This window comes from Oryctolagus cuniculus, chromosome 9 (assembly GCF_051225735.1).
Source record: "Oryctolagus cuniculus isolate XC-2025 breed Fujian yellow rabbit chromosome 9, ASM5122573v1, whole genome shotgun sequence".
NCBI lineage: Eukaryota > Metazoa > Chordata > Mammalia > Lagomorpha > Leporidae > Oryctolagus > Oryctolagus cuniculus.
The window spans coordinates 34,854,563-34,873,605 of NC_142875.1; the positions used below are offsets into that span (position 1 = coordinate 34,854,563).

The following is a 19,043-nucleotide window of genomic DNA, read 5'->3' on the forward strand; positions in this document are numbered from 1 at the left end:
TCAAATGGCCACAATGGCCAGGTCTGGATCAGGCTGAAGCCAGGCATCAGTACCTACATCCAGGCCTGCCATGTGGGTACAGGGGCCCAAGGACTTGGGCCATCCTCCGCTGCTTTCCCAGGCGCATTATCAGGGAACTGCATCATAAGAGGAGCAGCTGGGACTCAAACAGGCATCCATATGGGATGCCAGCATTGCAGGTGGCAGCTCAACCCATTATACACAACAACGGCCCCTTAAATTCCTTTTTCATAGTAATCAAATTTATACAAAGTAAATTCCCTTGTTCTAAAGATATTTGACCAGAAATTGTTGAAAAAAGATGACCTTCTTTATATAAAATTAGCTTCTTATAATAAAACAAAAAGCAAAACTCTATTGAAAAAGCTACCATTGTCAACATAACACATAGTTATTTCACTGCAATTATTAAGCCTAACTGCTTCCAATATGATTGGGAAGCTCCTTAAACTGACTGAGAAAAAGAACAGTCTACCCAGCAAATGCCACTATAAAGAAATGGTTCTGGAGAAGGTATTGTGGTGGAGCAGGCTAATCCACTACTTGGGATGCCCGCATCCCATATCAGAATGCCAAATTCAAGTCCCAGCTACTGCATTTCTGTCCCAGCTTCCTGCTAATGCGCTTGGGAAAAAGTAGCAGATGGTGGCCCAAGTACCTGTGCTCCTATCACCCACATGGTAGAGTAGTTGAGTTTCAGGCTCCTGGCTTCAACTCGACTCAGTCCCAGGTGTTGCTGGCATTTGAGGAGTGAACCAACAGATGGCAGAGCTTTCTCTCTGTCCTTCCCTCTCCCTTTGTCAATGAATTTCAAATAAATACATCTTTAAAAGAAAAAAGGGGACAAAATGAACTGGTTCTACTTAACAAAGATGTTTCCATATGATTTTCTGTAGCAAGGTTCATGCCAAAAATTAAATGCTGTTTCTGTTTTTAGAAAATTTCAGTGTGGCAAGTGATTTCTCTCCATCATTTTAAGAATAATTCTCTACAATAAATATATCTGATTATAGTCCATTTACTAGGTATAGGGAAAGGAGGGAAACAGGAGGGGAATATGAAGATGGAATCAATAGAGTCTGAGCTGATTTAACCCAGATCTGTTTTTCCTGTAGGTAGTGACATCAGTAGTACCTGAGTTTAGATTCAGAGTGTAATTTCTTTCTTGACAAAGCTACTTAGTATCTTTGAGCTACAATTTCCTTTTCTATGAAATAAGATGTGTAAATATATTTCTCACTGGGAGTGAGGATCAAATGCATCAAATTGTCAGTCACATCGTAGGTGTTTGATAAATGCTACTCTCTTAGTAGCAATTTCCTTTCGGCTGCCTTCATACTTCATAGACCCCAATACTCTGGTGTTAAAAACATACAAACAGAAAGAGAAAAATAAGGCACTACTATAGAAAATATGGTAGAATCCATATGATACGTCAGTGTATTAACCTGCCTTCTTCTCCTAGTGGATTGGAAGTTTTTTATCACACACCAATTTGTTCTCTTCATCTCAGAGTATTGGACTCTGATTTCCAGCTATTATTTATTATGACAAAATTCCATGTTAGCAGAGCAAATAGGACATCTAGCACAAGGCAATTCACTAAAAATCATTTTAAGTGAAAGAGATCACATAAAAATAGCAAAATATATGGTATTATCAGAACTCAACTCACGTTTAAGCTCTGCTGCAGAATTCTGTGAGCCCACATTAGCTGTGGATCTGGAATTTGGAAGACTCTGAATATCCTTTTCAAGATGATTCAACTTCTTCAAAAATTTTTTTATTATTTAATTTTACTCGTTTTTATTTTAGTCATGGAAGTCTTATGGACAAGAAATACTAGGTTGTCTTTGTGCATAAAAGAAACTCAGAACTGATTCCAAAACAGTGCAGTTGATTCCAGAAGAGTGTGGTATATTTCTTTGTTGACAGGAGACACTCAGGTTATAAACGGGTCCTCACTGGGAGAAAGTCCAAGATTGTGGCTGCATAAGAGATTCAGGCAACAATTTTCCTGCAGACACCAATATGAACAGCTGTACACACACAAAGTCACCTTGACAGGAGCTACAGAAGTCAGGTGAGAGGCCATAGGGCCTCGTAAATTGCATTCAAGAAAGCAAGAAGAAATGAGCTGCTTGTATCACTCCCCCTCCAGTGCTATTCCTCCTTAGGAGCACAAGAGCAAGCTGAATCCCAGTGCCAGCCCCACTGAGAAAAAGTCCATCAGACTGAGCACTCTTGACTCAGAACCCAGGTCCATACCAACAGAAGTGTATATCTGGGACTCAATATCTGAGCAGAGAGATATGAGAAATGGAAGTAGTTAAACAAAACCAAGCACAAGTCCTTCAACTGAAAGGTACACTAAGTGAACTCCAAACAGACATCAATGGAATTGATAAAAAAGATGAAAGAATCAATGAGCTTAAAGACAGGCTATTTGATGATCTGAGTAGCCATGATACACAAATGGGCAACAAGAATATGAAGTCATCATGGAAAGGGAAATTAAAACCACAGTGAAATACTATCACACCTGTTAGTATGGCTAAAGGACAAAAAAGATTCTGGTGAAGATGTAGGGAAAGGGGAGCTCTCCTACACCATTGATGGGAGTGTAAATCAGTGTGGCCCTGTGGGAAATTATGGAGTTTCCTCAGAAATCTAGATCCAGAACTGCCGCACGGTCCAACAGTCCCACTGTGGGTTTATATATCCAAAAGAAAGGAAGCCAGAATGTCCAAGAGATGCCTGCACTCACATGATTATTCACACTGTTCACATAGCCAGGGTGTGGAGTCAATCTGGGTGCTTCGTTGGTGGATGAGTGGATAAAGAACATGCGGTTACCTCTATACAGTGGAATAGTACTCAGCCATAAAAAAGGATGCAGCAGAAATGAGGCAGGAGGACATTGTGTCAGCACAGAAGGAAAACTACTGCATGTTCTCACTTCGGTGTGAAAGCTTAGAAAGCTGATCTCAGAAGAACAGGGATCACCAGAGGCCAGGAGGAAGAGCATGGGCCATGGGTGCACAGGTGCAGCTGGGTGGGAGGGGTAACTTGGTAGGTAACTCACTGCAGTTAATTGTGTGTCTCAGAGTAGCTAATGGGATTCTGCATGTTCCCAACACAATTGATCAGCATTTGAGGTGACGGGTATGCTAATTAACCTGGTCATTACATGTGGTGTACATGCACTGTAATACCACACTGGATCGCGTATGGATGTATGATTGTATGTGTCAATTATGAATAAATACACACATCACTGTCTGAAAGAAAGAAAGAAAGAAAGAAAGAAAGAAAGAAAGAAAGAAAGAAAGAAAGAAAGGCTATTTGAAAATACACAATTGATGGCCACTGTTGTGGTGTATGAGGGTTAAGCCAACGCCTATGATGCTAGCATTCTATAAGGCACTGGTTTGTGTTACAGTTGTTCTACTTCCAATTTAGCTCTCTGATAATGTGCCTAGGAAAACAGTGGAAGATGGCCCAAGGGTCTCTGCACTTATGTGGGAGAACTGGAAGATGCTCCTGACTCCTTACTTTGGCTTGGCCCAGGTCCAGGTATTGTAACCATTTGGGAAGTGAATCAGCAGATGGAAGATCTCTCTCTGTCTCTCTCTCTGTAACTCTGCCTTTCAAATAAATAAATCTTAAAAAAAAAAAAAGAAAATGCACAGTTGAAGGGGAAAAGGAATCAAGGGGAATAAAAAAACCTTATAGGAAATATAAGGCAGCACAAAAAGAGCAAATATTCAAATTATTTGGATTCAAGAGGGATTTTAGAATGTCAAAGGAGTAGATAGCATATTCAAAGAGATAATGATGGAAAATTCCCAAATCTAGAGAAAGATGCTTCTATCCAGGTACAGGAAGGTTAAAGGTCCCTAACACATTCAACCTAACCAAGTCTAACCCCAAGACATTTTATAGTCAAGCTCTCCAAGGTTAAAGAGTTCAAAGATCTAAGAGAACAGAAACAAATAACATAAGCAGTCTTAGTTTTCCTGACTGTAGAATTCCCAGCAGAAACCTTACAGAACAAGAAGGGATGGGATGAGACTTTTACAGTGGTGAAGGAAAAAATTGCCAGTCAAGAATAGTGTATTTAATAAAGTTATCCTCCAGATTTGAGAGACATATAAAGATATCCCCAGATGAGCAAAAGTTGAGAGAATTTATTGTCACCATATCTGTCTCACCAGAAATGCTGAAGAGAGTTCTTGAAACTAAAATAAAGAATCCTAACAAGTAAGAAGAAAATATGAGAAGTTGGAAAACTTACTGGTAAGACTAATTATATAAACAAATTCAGAATTCTCTGATATTGTATAAATGGTTGGAAACCATGTATATTTTTTACTGTGAAGAGTAAAAAATAAAAATAAAATCACTACATTAAAATGTTAGGAGGTAGGCAATATTGAAAGAAGTCAGGTGTAACACCAAAAATTCAAAATTAGGGGAGAAATGGAGCACAAATAGAGAGCTGCAAATTGAAAAATTAGGATTTCTTATTTCTGTGTTTTGTTTATCTCTTTCCTTATCTTTATGATCAATGCTACATTGTTATCACTTGGAGATACTTTGTTATGACAAAATAAATTCTCTGTAAGCATCATGATAACCAAAAATCAGGAACCCATAACAGACTTACCAAAAATTATACAAATCAAAGTATACCAGCAAATAAGAATCACATAACCACAAATGAAGATTGTAAGAGAGGAATGAAGAAAAGAACTACAATAATAATACAAAGGAAGTATCAAACTGACAGTAGTATGACCTTACTTATCAGTAATTACTTGAAATGTCAGTGAACTTGATGCTCCAGTTAAAAACATATAGTGGCCAAACAGATTTTAAAAACAGGACCCAACTAAATTTAGGCTTACAAGAAACTCACTTCACCTCTAAGGATACTCACAGACTGAAAATGAAAGGAAATAAGATATTTCATGCAAATGGATTACTAAAGGAAGCAGCAGTAGCCATCTTTCTATCACGTAAAATAGATCTTAAATCCAAAGCAGTAAAGAGATCAGAAAAGCCATTATAAAATGAAAAGAATTCAATTCAGCAAGAGGAAAGGACACTTATAAATATATATGCACTCAATATTGGAGGACACAAATACATAAAGCAAATATTAATAGACCTAATGGGAGAGATAGATTCCCCCACAATAATAGTAGAGGACTTTAATATTCATTTTTAGTGATGGGCATATCTTCTAAACAGAAAACCAACAAAGAAACAGCAGAGTTAAACTGCACCCCAAATCAATTAGATCTAACAGATATTTACAAAATTTGAAAAGAATACACATTCTTCTCAATAGCACATAGGGTAGGTCAAAAACAAGTTTCAACAAATTTAAAAGAATAGAAATTCTATTGGATATCATTTCAATAGGGTTAGCAAAGGCATTTGATAAAATTTAGCATCCATAGATGGAAGATACATTAACATAGTAAAGACAATATATAAAGTCAATAGCTAGCAACATATTGATGGGGGGGAAAGCTGAAGATTTCCTAGGATCTGGAACAATACAAGAATGCCCACTTTTACCAACTTCATCTAATATTGTATTGGAAGTCTTAACTAGAAAAATTGGTCAAGATAAAGAAATAAAGGGTATCAAAATTGGAAAGGAAAAGTCAAATGTGTCATTGTTTACAGATGACGTAATATCATATATAGAAAACCCCAGAGAACCCATCAAAAATCTAAGAACTAATAAGTAAATTCAGCAAATTTGCAGAATACAAAGTCAACATATAAAAATCAGTAATGCGGCCGGCACCGCGGCTCAATAGGCTAATCCTCCGCCTTGCGGCACTGGCACACCGGGTTCTAGTCCTGGTCGGGGCGCCGGATTCTTTCCCAGTTGCCCCTCTTCCAGGCCAGCTCTCTGCTGTGGCCCGGGAAGGCAGTGGAGGATAGCCCAAGTCCTTGGGCCCTGCAACCCATGGGAGACCAGGAGAAGCACCTGGCTCCTGCCTTCAGATAGGCACGGTGCGCTGGCCGCAGCACACCGGCCGCAGCGGCCATTGGAGTGTGAACCAACGGCGAAGGAAGACCTTTCTCTCTGTCTCTCTCTCTCACTGTCCACTCTGCCTGTCAAAAAAAAAAAAAAAAAAAATCAGTAATGCTGCTATAAACAAATCATGATTCATCTGAAAAGGAAAGTAAGAAAGCAATACCTTTCACAAAAACTATTTAAAAACACCTGGGAATAAATTGAACCAAACAGATAAAAACAAAACAAAACAAAAAAACCTGTATAATAAAGACTATAAATCATTGATGAAAGAAAATAAAGAGAACACAAAGAAATATAAAGATATCCCTTGATCATGGATTAGAAGACTCATTATCATTAAAATGTGCCTACTACATGAAATGACTTGCAGATTCAATGTAATCCCTACCAAAATTCCAATAATATTTTTCACAGACCTAGGGAAAAAGGTACTAAATTTGTCTGGAACCACAAAAGGCCCAGCATAGCTAACGCAAGCTTGAACAAAATGAACAAAGCAGAAGGCTTTGCACTACTTGACTTCAGAATACATTAAGTAGCTACAGTAATTAAAACAGCAATGATATTGGAATAAAAACAGATCCACAGACCACTGAAATGGAATATAGACCCTGGAAGTAAACACACACTTCTATATCCACTGATGTTTGACAAAGGGGTTAAGAACATGCCTTGGGAAAAAGATAGTTATTTTAATCAGTGGTGCTGGCAAAATTGGATATCCACATGCAGAAGAATGAAACAAGACCCTTAACTCAAAATGAGTTACAGACCTAAATGTGAGACCTGGAACTTTGAAATTATTACAAGAAAATATAGGGAAAACACTTCAGGACATTGGAATGGGCAAGGATTTTCTAGATCAGACCAAAAAAGCACAGGAAATAAGATAAAAAATAGACAAATGAGATTTCTGCAAACTAAAGAGCTTTTCCATAGGAAAGGAAACAACCAACAGAATGAAGAAATAAACTATAGCATGACAGACAACATATGTAAATTATACATTTAACAAGTGCTTAATATTCAGAATATATAAGGGATTCAAACAACTGAATAACAAAAAAAATAAAGAAAGCAAGAAAACAACGCAAATAATCTAATTTGAAAATGGGCAGTAGATATAAATAGACATTTCTCAAAGGGAGACATACAAATTAAGCAGAGTCAAAAAATGTTCAATATCAGTAATCATTAGGGAAATGCAAATCAAAATCACAATGAGATATCACCTCAATCATAAATTAGCTCATGTCAAAAGATAACAGATAACAAGAATTGGCCAGGGTATAGAGAAAAGGAAGCCCTTTTGGCTGGAAACAGAAGGGAGGTTCCTCAAAATATTAAAAGTAGGTCTACTATATGCTCTGGAAATCCCATTAGTAGGTATATATCAAAGGGAATGAAATCCATTTGTTGAAGAGATATCTGCACACTCATGCTTATTACAGCAATATTCACAGTAGCCAACAAATGGAAACAACCTAAGTGTCCATCCACCAATGAACTCGATAAAAACATGTGGTATGTATATACAATGGAATACCACTTAGCCATAAGATTGAAATCTTATCATTTACAACAATATGAATGGAAATGGAAGTCATTTTAAGTGAAATAAGCCAGGCACAGAGAGACAAGTATCACATGATCTCACTCATCCGTGGAGACTAAAAAATAGGTGATCTCAAAAAAGCTAAAAATAATGGTGACTACCAGAGGCTGGAAAGTAAGGAGACAGGGATGGGGAATGGTTGGTTGACAGGTACTATATTAGAGCTACATAGGAGTAATATGTTCTGGGGTTTATTACACAATAGGGTGTCTATGGATAATGTTAATGTACTATATATTTCTCTATTTAAAAATAGAAGATAGAAAATAAAAATTAAATTAAACAAATTTGTAATCTCCAACTTCTAAGACTCATATTTTGTATGTTCTAGCAAGTGTTCTAATTTAAAACACTAAAGAAAGATAAAATCCTTCTTTAAAAAGAAAAAAAGAAACAGAATTCCTACCCTAGAACCTTGGGATTATATCAAGATAGGCAAGGTCATTTACCGACTAGTGTTTCTGAGAGCTGAAGGTTTCACTTTAATGAGATGGTCCAACTCTGAGCTGTTTAAAAGAAAAAGGAAGCTGACATTAGTAATAGGATATTGAGTTGTATGAGGTCAATAAACCAACATTATCAATGCACGTCATTCAGAGGCAAGAGACAGATGAAAACATGACTTGATTGCTTTCATTTAATTACCTCTGATTGCTTCTGATTACTGCAGGATTCACTTTGATGAGGTTATCCAGATCTTGGTTTCTGAAAATAGAACAATAAAAAGAGAACAGATTAATTATTTTGTTAGGATTATTAAGGTTGGGGCTGGCACAATGGAGTAGTAGGTTAATTCTCTGCCTGCAGCGCCGGCATCCCATACGGGCGCCAGTTCTAGTCCCAGCTGCCCCTCTTCCAGTCCAGCTCTCTGCTATGGCCTGAGAAAGCAGTAGAAGATGGTCCAAGACCTTGGGCCCCAGCACCCACATGGGAGACCAGGAAGAAGTGCCTGCCTCCTGGCTTCGGATTGGTGCAGCTCCGGCTGTTGCGGTCATCTGGGGAGTGAACCAATGGAAGGAAGACCTTTCTCTCTGTCTCTCTCACTGTCTGGAACTCTAACTCTCAAACAAAATAAATAAAATCTTTAAAAAATAAAGATTATTAAGGTTGTAAATCTGCTTGAAATTATAAAACAAAATATATTTCCTGACCAGAACAGATTAAAAATAATATAATTACCTTTGGTTGGTTGCAAGAATTTCAGGATTCACCTTGATGAGTTTATCAAGATCATGGTTTCTTTAAACAGAAAAAAAAATATTAAAGTGGCTTGGGATAGAGATAAATGGGTTTAAGGTCACTGGAAATGGCAAGAAAAGGTAATGGAGTTATATATAGCTTGCTTATAGAACAACCATGAAGTATGTTTTCTAACCAACCCAGGGAAGGGAAGAAAACTGACTCTGCATTCAAGTGCTTTATTACTAGAGTGTATCTTCCAGGGCATGATGGCTAGAGAGACTGACAATTTTTCTCTCTGAATTGTTTTAACATTATGAAGATTCAAATTGATTCCAGTGTGCTTATCTCTGAAGCATGTTCAAAAACTGAGACTATCGGCCGGCGCCGCGGCTCAATAGGCTAATCCTCTGCCTTGTGGCACTGGCACATCGGGTTCTAGTCCCGGTCGGGGCGCCGGATTCTTTCCCGGTTGCCCCCTTCCAGGCCAGCTCTCTGCTGTGGCCCGGGAAGGCAGTGGAGGATGGCCCAAGTACTTGGGCCCTGCACCCCATGGGAGACCAGGAGAAGCACCTGGCTCCTGCCTTCGGATCAGCGCGGTGCACCAGCCGCGGTGCGCTGGCCGCAGCGCGCCAGCCATGGCAGCCATTGGAGGGTGAGCCAACGGCAAAAGGAAGACCTTTCTCTCTGTCTCTCTCTCTCACTATCCACTCTGCCTGTCAAAAAGAAAAAAGAAAAAAAAAAAAAAAAGGAGAGAGGAACATCTCATTGCTTGGAAAAAAGCCAACTATTAAAAAAAAAAAAAACTAAGACTATCAATTATAAAAAAAAAAAAAAAAACAACTAAGCTCTCAAACTGAGACTATTCTTAACAGAAGGCTTGGTAAAAAGGAGTTCCAACAACCCATAATTGTGACTTTCTTCTATCGTAACTGAAAACTAAATTAAACTCAATTATTCATAGTTAACTTAGTTTCATGCTCTGAAAACTGTCCATCCGGTACTCCAAGCTCTATCAGCTTCTTTTCTAAGTCACCAAACATTATTTCCTCCCACATGGTCCACTATCATTCACTGTCTTGGTGGACTGGAAAGTAGTGGTTTTTCAGTGTTCCTCTAAATTCTTGTTCTATATTTGTGTGGAGAAATATATGGCAGGTGCCATGGAAAGAAACTGGAGAACTGACAACATCTACTTCCAGTGCCACTGTGGACACCTTGACTGTACTCCTCCCCCTGAAAGTCTTTTTTCTTGATATAAAAATCAAATATATTTTACTCAACAAAGGGATTGATGCAAAGATATGAACTAAAGCAAAGCAATTTCGAGATTATTCATCAAGAAAGTCTAGTAAAGGTCTACATGGCCTCCATCAGCCCTTGCCTTTCCACAAAGTGTACTTCTCATGTCCTGGCTTCATTCAGCTTCATTGCCATGGTTCTCAGCTCTGCACAGTAGGTGGAAAATCCCTAATTGAATTTTTAGTGTTTTGAATTCTCTTCAATTATAATATTCTCAATTAAAGATAATCAACTGGTATCTATAAATACCATCCAAAGAATGAACGGCATATGAGAACTATTCAAAACAATTTCCTTGTATAAATGGATTGTAAAATCTGTTATAAAACAGGTGCTGAGATAACAGAGGTAAGAAAAAAAATCTGTTATAAAGCTAAATTGTACCAGAAAGACAACAATCCTTAAAATGAGGTTAATTTCACATATTAAAAGGAAAAATAACAAATCATAAAACTTTGCAGATGGGAACAGTATGTTCAAAAGCTATAGTTTTTAATATATAAAATTAATCTCAATATTTTAGTGTAAATTCATATATAATATCCATGGCCAGCATAATAAACAGCACAGAAAATAAAGATATGGGAGCTTCCATTTTTACTGTTCTGCTAAGCACAGAAAATCTGAATTCAAATCACTGTTTTACAAGACCTAATAAGAAACATTTTACATCACAGCCCACTACTCTTTTTAACAGACAAATATACAGACACAAGTACATATTTCATGAAATAATATCCTTACTACATAAAACAGACTCCAAAATTTTCTATTCAATTCCTCTAATTCAATTAAAGGGGGAAATATTGATTGACACTCACTAATTTAATTGCAAGACACTTTAACGGGTTGTGACCCACTGTTACTAAAACTTTAGTTTAAGACGGGAGTATGGGTGGGAGGGAGGTAGAGGGGGAAGAAGCATCATGTTCCCAAAGCTGTATATATTAAATTCATGAAGTTGTATTCCTTAAACAAAATTAAAAAAAAAATTAGAAAAAAGAAGAAACCCTAGCTTAGAAAACAAAAATTCATGCTATGTTCTATCCCTACTCCTAACAAAAATCATGGATCTTCCTGGCGCCATGGCTCAGTAGGCTAATCCTCTGCCTGCGGCGCCAGCACCCCAGGTTCTAGTCCCCGGTCGGGGCGCCAGATTCTGTCCTGGTCACTCCTCTTCCTCTCCAGCTCTCTGCTATGGTCCAGGAGTGCAGTGGAGGATGGCCCAAGTCCTTGGGCCCTGCACCCACATGGGAGACCAGGAGAAGCACCTGGCTCCTGGCTTCGGATCAGCGCAGTGCGCCGGCCACAGCGGCCATTGGAGGGTGAACCAACGGCAAAAGGAAGACCTTTCTCTCTCTCTCTCTCTCTCTCTCTCTCTCTCTCACTGTCCACTCTGCCTGTCAAAAGAAAAAAAAAATCATGGATCAATGGAACACTGCTGTACTTTTGGATCAATAGTATTATGTAATTTATCTCAATGAATTGAAAATAATAAACATACAGACTTTTTTTTTCAGGATTTGGATCTGGCAAACAAAGGACATCTAAATTTTATACAAAAGCAATAAGCATTTTTGCTTCTTAAGTTACTACATTAAATTTGCTTAAAAATATAGTAAAGTATCCATTAGAATATTTGGGTATTATTACTTCCAGGGAGTTCAAAGCAGTAATGTGTTCTGCTGTCATTTGCACATTTGTGCATTGTCATCTATGAAGAATACTTCAAGTGACCCTTAGAGAACAGTAAAGGATGTCTTCTGGTTGTCCTACAACAGTAGCAATCACTTCTTGACAGCCTACACTATTTCTTGAGGTGCTTAATGAACAGTCATTCATTTGAAGAGCAAAGACTATGTGCTGGGGGTTGTGACTCAAGTTGGGCTGTCAATTAGGAGACTTCACAGAAGGCTATGAGATCTTTGCCCCTGGCTTTAGTATTCTTATCTACAAATGAAAAGCTTTGACTGGATAATCTCTAATCTGTGTCTATCTCTAATCTCTATTCATAGGACTCCAGGAGTATGAATTGTATTACCTTAGTGTTTATTATATTAGGTTTTTAATGTATTTTTTTTCCTCTAAATGCTAATCACTGACAATACATTCTATATTCAGCAAGCAGTATGTGAGTGCTTGAAAATGTAATATTTTAAACTGACAACCTATTATTGTCTTAGAGTAACATCTCTATGCCCCTGGAACATAATTAGCTTTAATCTATGTTAATTGCCTGCTTTAATAAGATTGAGTATGACTACCGAATTCTCTTCTTGGTGTCCGCAGCCTATAATTACCCTAATGTGCAACTAATGATACCTAGTTGTAAGCTGTGAACATAGGAGGTACTCAGTAATTATTCACTGCCTAAGAGATCACAGAGCCACTTTCACTCTTCCACTCATTTTCTCGGTGACCCTGGTCAAACCCCTCAACCTTCCTGAGTCTTAATTTCCTCATTGACAAAACGAACAAGTTTAACTGGAACAGTGATTTTCAAGATTGTTCATTTAACTAGGTCAAGATTATCTAAGGTTCCTTCCTTGCACTTCTCAAATTTTGTGATTTTTGTAAGAACCAACAAAACTTGCCAAAGGAAATCATGAAAACATTCTTAAGACAGATAAGGCAGATACGTACATTATAGTAATGTGTAATGAAATAAAAATTTTCATACAATTAGAGACAAAAAGTAAATTTCATTATCTTATAGACACTACTTACAGAATTCTCAAATTTCAGGTCCATAAATTTGCTGGGAAAAGCAAACCCTCTGACGGATGATAAATAAAATTTCCACTGACTATCAGAAAACACTTTCCCAAGAAGTCAGTGGTACGCTAATGATGAGTCTAATGAATTGTGTGGGTCTTTTCCTTAAAGTTAATTATCATTAATAAATTTTAATCCATTCCAGAGACAAAAGAATACAAATACCACATACAAAAAAGGCAAAATATAAAAAGCTGTGGACTAGTTATATTCCTACCCCATGCTTCTCCAATCTCTCCCTTCAGCTGCTTTTCTTGAGGCTGACAGAAATGAAGTCATCTTCATACAACTGCCTCTTTCTTGATGTTAACAAATAGATATATCAGTTTGTATGTGAATATAAAAACTGATGGGGTGGGTATTTGGTACAGCAGTTAAAGATACCCACATCCTATATCGGACTTGAGTTCAAGTGCCGGCACTGCTCCTAATTTCATTTGCTTACTAATGAGCACCCTGGGGGGCAGTGGTGCTAGTTCAAATACCTGGGTTCCTATCACCAGCGTTGGAGGCCCAAGTTGAGTTCTGGGCTCCTGGCTTCCACCTGGCTCAGCTATAGCTGTTGCTGGCATTTGTAGAATGAACCAGAGAATGAGAATTACTTCTTTCTGTCTGTCACTTTGTGTCTATCTGTCCGTCTTTCCATCTCTCTCTTTCCTCTCTGTCTTTCAAATAATTTCTTTAATGTGACTATTTTTTCAAGGCCAACATTAAATTTGTCCATAAAATGAATATGTTATTTATATTAATATTGTGTTTAGTTAAGGGAAAACAAACAAATGAATAATTCTTTTCTTACCCAGAAGTATTTTTGGCAGCTTTGAGGCTTACATTACTGGGTTCATCAAGAGTGTTTTCACTGCTGAAACAAAATAAAATGAAAAAGATCAAATCCAACCACAAAATATCAAATGTCATGAATGGTATTTTTGTTTATATTTGTAACTCATTCAGTGGACTCCTAGTGCAAAAAGTTGTAGGCTTACTATTTCTGATTTATATATACATTAATCATCGTTTTTCAACCCTCAAAACAACTCAATGAAGCACATATCACCACAGTCTCCACCCACTACTTTATAAAGAAAGAAATTGAGATTTAGAAAGATTTAGACACTCCCTAGAGCCAGACACCAAAAAAAGTGGCTGAGAGTGAATCAAAATTGAAACCTCAGCAACTGTACCCACATCCCACACTGCTTCCTCCTGTGCCCTTCCTCCCTCTGTTCACAATAATTCTTTTCATCTCTGCAACACTTTCCCCCAACTTCATCTTCACAATAATTCTATGAGTGGTAGCAAGGAATTTCTCTGCCACACTCTTTATTAACTTTTGCTCCAGTATATAATAGTTTTAGTTTCTCAAAGAAGTAAATTCATTGTCATGCAAATATATTCTAATCAAATATGTTTTCTTATGGGTCACTTAAATATTAATTCTTGGGCTTATGAGATAGTAGAAAATCAATATTCTTTGGTTTACTCATTTTCTGATTTATTAAGCATAAATTTAGTTACAATCCAGTTGTTACTACGTCCAAAGGAATTTCTCAAGTGGTAATTATACATAATTAGCTTTGGTGTTATCATTTTAAACACTACAATGAAATAAATAGAAGCAATAATGAAAGGAAAATCTATCTAGCATTATCACACATCAACAAATCAACTTGTTTTAATTTTTAGCCTGTCCCTTTCAAAATATCCCTAGCCAAATAATTTTATTTGTTGGTATAAATTGGAGATTTGCTCAGGAGACTTAAGCTTACCTTTTGTTTGGTGAGGGGATCACTCTGTTAAGATTCTCCAGGTCTTCATTTCTAAAAATAAAAAAGTATTGTAAGTTTCAATAGCTAACACAATCAGTTAAAATCAATAATCTGTACAGTTTTCAACTTTAATTTTGAATCAAATAACGGTTGTTAGTACAAAACTCCTTTTCAGTCCTATGTAGAAACAGTTGGCTACTATCAATTTGTCTCTTGCACATCTTTCTATATGAGAATTTAGTTCTATTCTTTTTCTTTCAAGTCAACCTCAAAGCAGAATTACTCAGACTCATTATGTGTCATTTTAGATATATATAGTACAATTAGAATTGAGAATATTTTGAGGTTGTAATGAGAAAGAGAAAATACAAAATTATTTATTATTACAATATGTTCCTTGCTTCTTTTTTCAAAACAAACAAAATAAAACCTTAGTGTTTTTAAAACAGTTATTTCCAGATTTTAAGTTAAACTTGTGCAGTTAACATTCATAATGTGAATATACAAGCACTGATGCCATTGTGAGATGCTAAAAGAACCACATTTTATGTAAAATTAAATTATAACAAGCAAGACTTCCGACTATATAATTTATGTTTTTATTCTGAACAATCAAATAGACAATCAAAGCTCTAAATAACTCCTATTATTATCACACTGGGCTCTCATACCAAACCTAAGTCCAAAAAGCCTAAGCAAGAAGGCTGATTTGATAGGCTTTATTATTGGATAATACATTATATATGCCCAAAACAAAAAGGACCAGAAAGACTTGAATCACATAGTCTATCTTTGGGACTAATCTCATTTCATCATGTACAAAGCCTTCCATATAAAGTTTTTTATTCTATTATGTTGAAGTAATTTAATTTTTATTTTGTGGGGCAAAAATAGGTGAATATTGGTAATTTCATAAGGTTCAACTTAATAGGATAATCTCTTTGGTATTTCTTCGAGTGAATATTAAGTGGGTCTATGGAGAATCAACAAAACGAAGAAAAAATTAGTAACAGTAATAATAATACTAGTAGATAATGTGTAACAAATATGTAGTTGAGAACAAAATGCTTTTCAAGCATAATTGCATGGTTTTTTTCTAGCGAATCATGAAGAAATTAATTAACTCTTAGGATCCTGACTTTACAGATAAAGAACCTGAGGTTTTAAGGATATTAAGCAATTTATCCAAGACCACATAGTCTGTAAATGTTCTTTGGACTTAAGAATCTTTTCACCAGCCGGCGCCATGGCTCACTAGGCTAATCTTCCGCCTAGCGGCGCCGGCACACCGGATTCAAGTCCTGGTCGGGGCACCGGATTCTGTCCCGGTTGCCTCTCTTCCAGGCCAGCTCTCTGCTTTGGCCAGGGAGTGCAGTGGAGAATGGCTTAAGTGCTTGGGCCCTGCACCCCATGGGAGACCAGGAGAAGCACCTGGCTCCTGGCTCCTGCCTTCGGATAGGTGCGGTGCGCTGGCCAATGGCCAGCCAATGGCGGCCATTGGAGGGTGAACCAACGGCAAAGGAAGACCTTTCTCTCTGTCTCTCTCTCACTGTCCACTATGCCTGTCAAAAAATTAAAAAAAAAAAAAAAGAATCTTTTTACCAACAAGAATTGGACACTCAACCAAAAGCAACAAATGGTAGCACATGACTAATAAAATAGCAGCTCAGATGCTGAATAGGAAAAGGTCACATAATGAAAGCCAAGTTCACTTTCAGAAACAAAGTCATCTTGGGAGGACAAAAGAGGACTGCCTTTGACTGGCTTAAAATCAGGAATGCAAAGTATTATATTATTTCCCATCAATCCAGACCCTCAGGCAATGACAGTAAAGGTGTATTTTTATTTAGTGAATAAGATCTAAGGGTAACTTAAGAGTAAATATTTAGATGAAGTGATTATATCTGTAAACACAAAGTTATTGAATAAATATATGTACTCTAAAAGGTGGGGGGAGCAGGCTATATTTTAGAAGCCACCTCACATACACACGGAGCTGGACTTTCTTTCTCACTCAGACAAATCACTATCTGGTCTAGTGGTAAGAAAACTGTGGCCATTAAGTTAAATCCAGCCTGCAGTCTGGCTTACCCATTTTTTACAAATTACTTTCTATGGCTGACTTCACTCTACTGGGAGAATCGATGGGTTAAAACAGAGCTGTTTTGCCCCACCCCTCAAAGTGAATTATCTAGCCCTTTAAGAAGAAGTTTCTGAATTCTGATTTAGTCTAAATTAGCTCTGTTTGATAGCTACATGTTGTAAATATAGAGAGCATTCATATATGCAAATTAAGACAGGCAATCATCACAAAGAAGTTACATCTGTCTCTCCCTCTCTGTTACTCTTTCAAATAAATAAATAAATAAATCTTTAAAAAAACATATATGAAGAAGATACATATCTTAGAATCATTTGTATGTAACACATTGAAACTAACTTAAAAATATATATTTATCACTTCATGGTTTTGTTATGCTTCTTCATTTATTTAACATGAAGTGACACCTTGACAGTAGGGACTCAATTTTAGAGCACCCTGGACCCCATTTTGAGAAAGCAGCCCTACCGTGAGACTATGGTCTGAAACTAACCATGGTCTCAAACTTAGATAATAACAGTACACTGCATCCCACTTGGCAGAACCTAGAAACTCCTTAGCATGATCACTCAAGCTTAAAACACATATCCCACATATGATTTAGGTTGATATCTGGACTAATGTTGGTATTGTCAAGATTGTAACTGGTATTGTCAAGATTGCAATTGATATTAGTTTCACATAGCCCTTAGGTCATCTTCACCCTAGCAACCATGTATTCTCCCTCCCCTCCCTGCGGTTTTTGCCTTTATGAACCCTGTTGCTTTGAGCTTCAGGGCCGAGAATCCACTCAACTGCTGGCAATAAAGGAATCCAAAGCTTATCAGTGTGTGGCGTGTGGCACTCCTCTGTTTGCACTGGCTCAGGCACAGCAAACACTGTTTGTCTTAGAAAAAATTCTCCATAAAAGACAAATGCATTCTTTGCATTCACTATTATTTCAACAAACTGAGTAAAAATTGATTTTTGAAGGTCAGAGTTAAAGAAGGAGAGAGAGAGAGGGAGAGAGAGAGAGAGGCCTTTCATCTGCTGGTTCACTCTCCAAGTAGCTGCAATAGCCAGGGCTGAGCCAGGCAGAATCCAGGGGCCAAGAACTTCATCTGGGTCTTCTATATGGGTGGTAGAAATCCAGGCACTTGGCTCCTTTCCCAGACCATCGGCAGAAAGATAGATAGGTGCCCACATGGGATGCTGGTGTCGCAGGCAACAGCCCTACCCACTATGCCACACACCCTACACCAAGATGAATCCAATTTTTAAAACCTCCTCCAACTTTAGAAATTGTCAGGGTAGAAGGAACTTAGAAGATATGGTATAAATATTGGACAGAGAAGGAGGGACAACTGTGATTACATGAAGACATTTCTTTCAACTGCTTAGCTCTGGGAAATTGTTCTGGGGTAATGCTTCATGCCATGGAATCTCCACTCGTTTTAAGGAAATCTCAAGTGTGGTATATAAATCTCATACCGGGAAAGGAATACTCTTGCATCTCAAGGAATTCTCTTTCCCACAAATCCCATAGCCAGCAAGCCCTGAGCAAAGACTTAAACATCAGCCCTTAAGTAGGTGACACAAGACCTACTGATTTTGGGTTCCATCACTGGTTGTCACTGTGGTAGAGCAGAGCACCTTATCATATTTTTTAAGTTGAATAGAGGAAAAAATGTAAAGATAAAAAAGGTCCATAACCCTTACCCTTGTTCTTTCATTCTGTTTGTTTCAGGAGCCACTTTGATGAGACTGTCAAGACTTTGATCCCTTAAAAACATGGAAGAAATAACCAGATCAGTGGTAGATTTATATCAAATGTCTGAAAATACTTGTTGAAACTGAGAAATATTTTTATTATAAAATATTTATTAAAACATAAATCATTTCAGTAGGTTGAGATTTTTCAGTGTGACTATGAATATATATCAATGCATTTGTAAATATGAATATGAATATGTATATTAGAACCTAACTCTAATTAAATAGAAACAATTAATAGTAAGTAATGGTTTTAGAAAACTTGTGATATACCAGACACTGCTGTATGTGATTTCCATGAGTTATATCTAATTTAATCTTTCTACCAATCCCATGGCATAAGAAACACGTATATTATCATCTCCATTTCATAGAAAGAACAACACACAGGACACAGGAAGATTATGTAAATTTTGCACGGGGCTAACAGTTGCAGGACTGGGATTTAAATCTAAGTCATCCTTT

The 19,043-nt window shown here is 37.2% G+C and overlaps 1 protein-coding gene across 14 annotated transcripts in view; it reads right to left on the reverse strand.

Annotated features, from left to right (window-relative positions):
* The window catches only part of SCEL (sciellin), a 115,802-nt gene that overhangs the window by 23,412 nt on the left and 73,347 nt on the right, over positions 1–19,043 (reverse strand). For 11 of the 14 annotated variants that reach the window (XM_089303538.1, XM_089303541.1, XM_089303540.1 and 8 more), the window contains 6 exons: positions 18,525–18,587; positions 14,726–14,776; positions 13,756–13,818; positions 8,880–8,939; positions 8,346–8,405; positions 8,150–8,206 (listed from right to left, as the gene is read on the reverse strand). In XM_089303538.1, coding sequence (XP_089159664.1) covers positions 8,150–8,206; positions 8,346–8,405; positions 8,880–8,939; positions 13,756–13,818; positions 14,726–14,776; positions 18,525–18,587 — 354 coding nt within the window. The remainder of the gene's footprint in view (positions 1–8,149; positions 8,207–8,345; positions 8,406–8,879; positions 8,940–13,755; positions 13,819–14,725; positions 14,777–18,524; positions 18,588–19,043) is intronic. The other 3 variants (XM_089303544.1, XM_089303539.1, XM_008260072.5) reach the window with 1 other exon arrangement.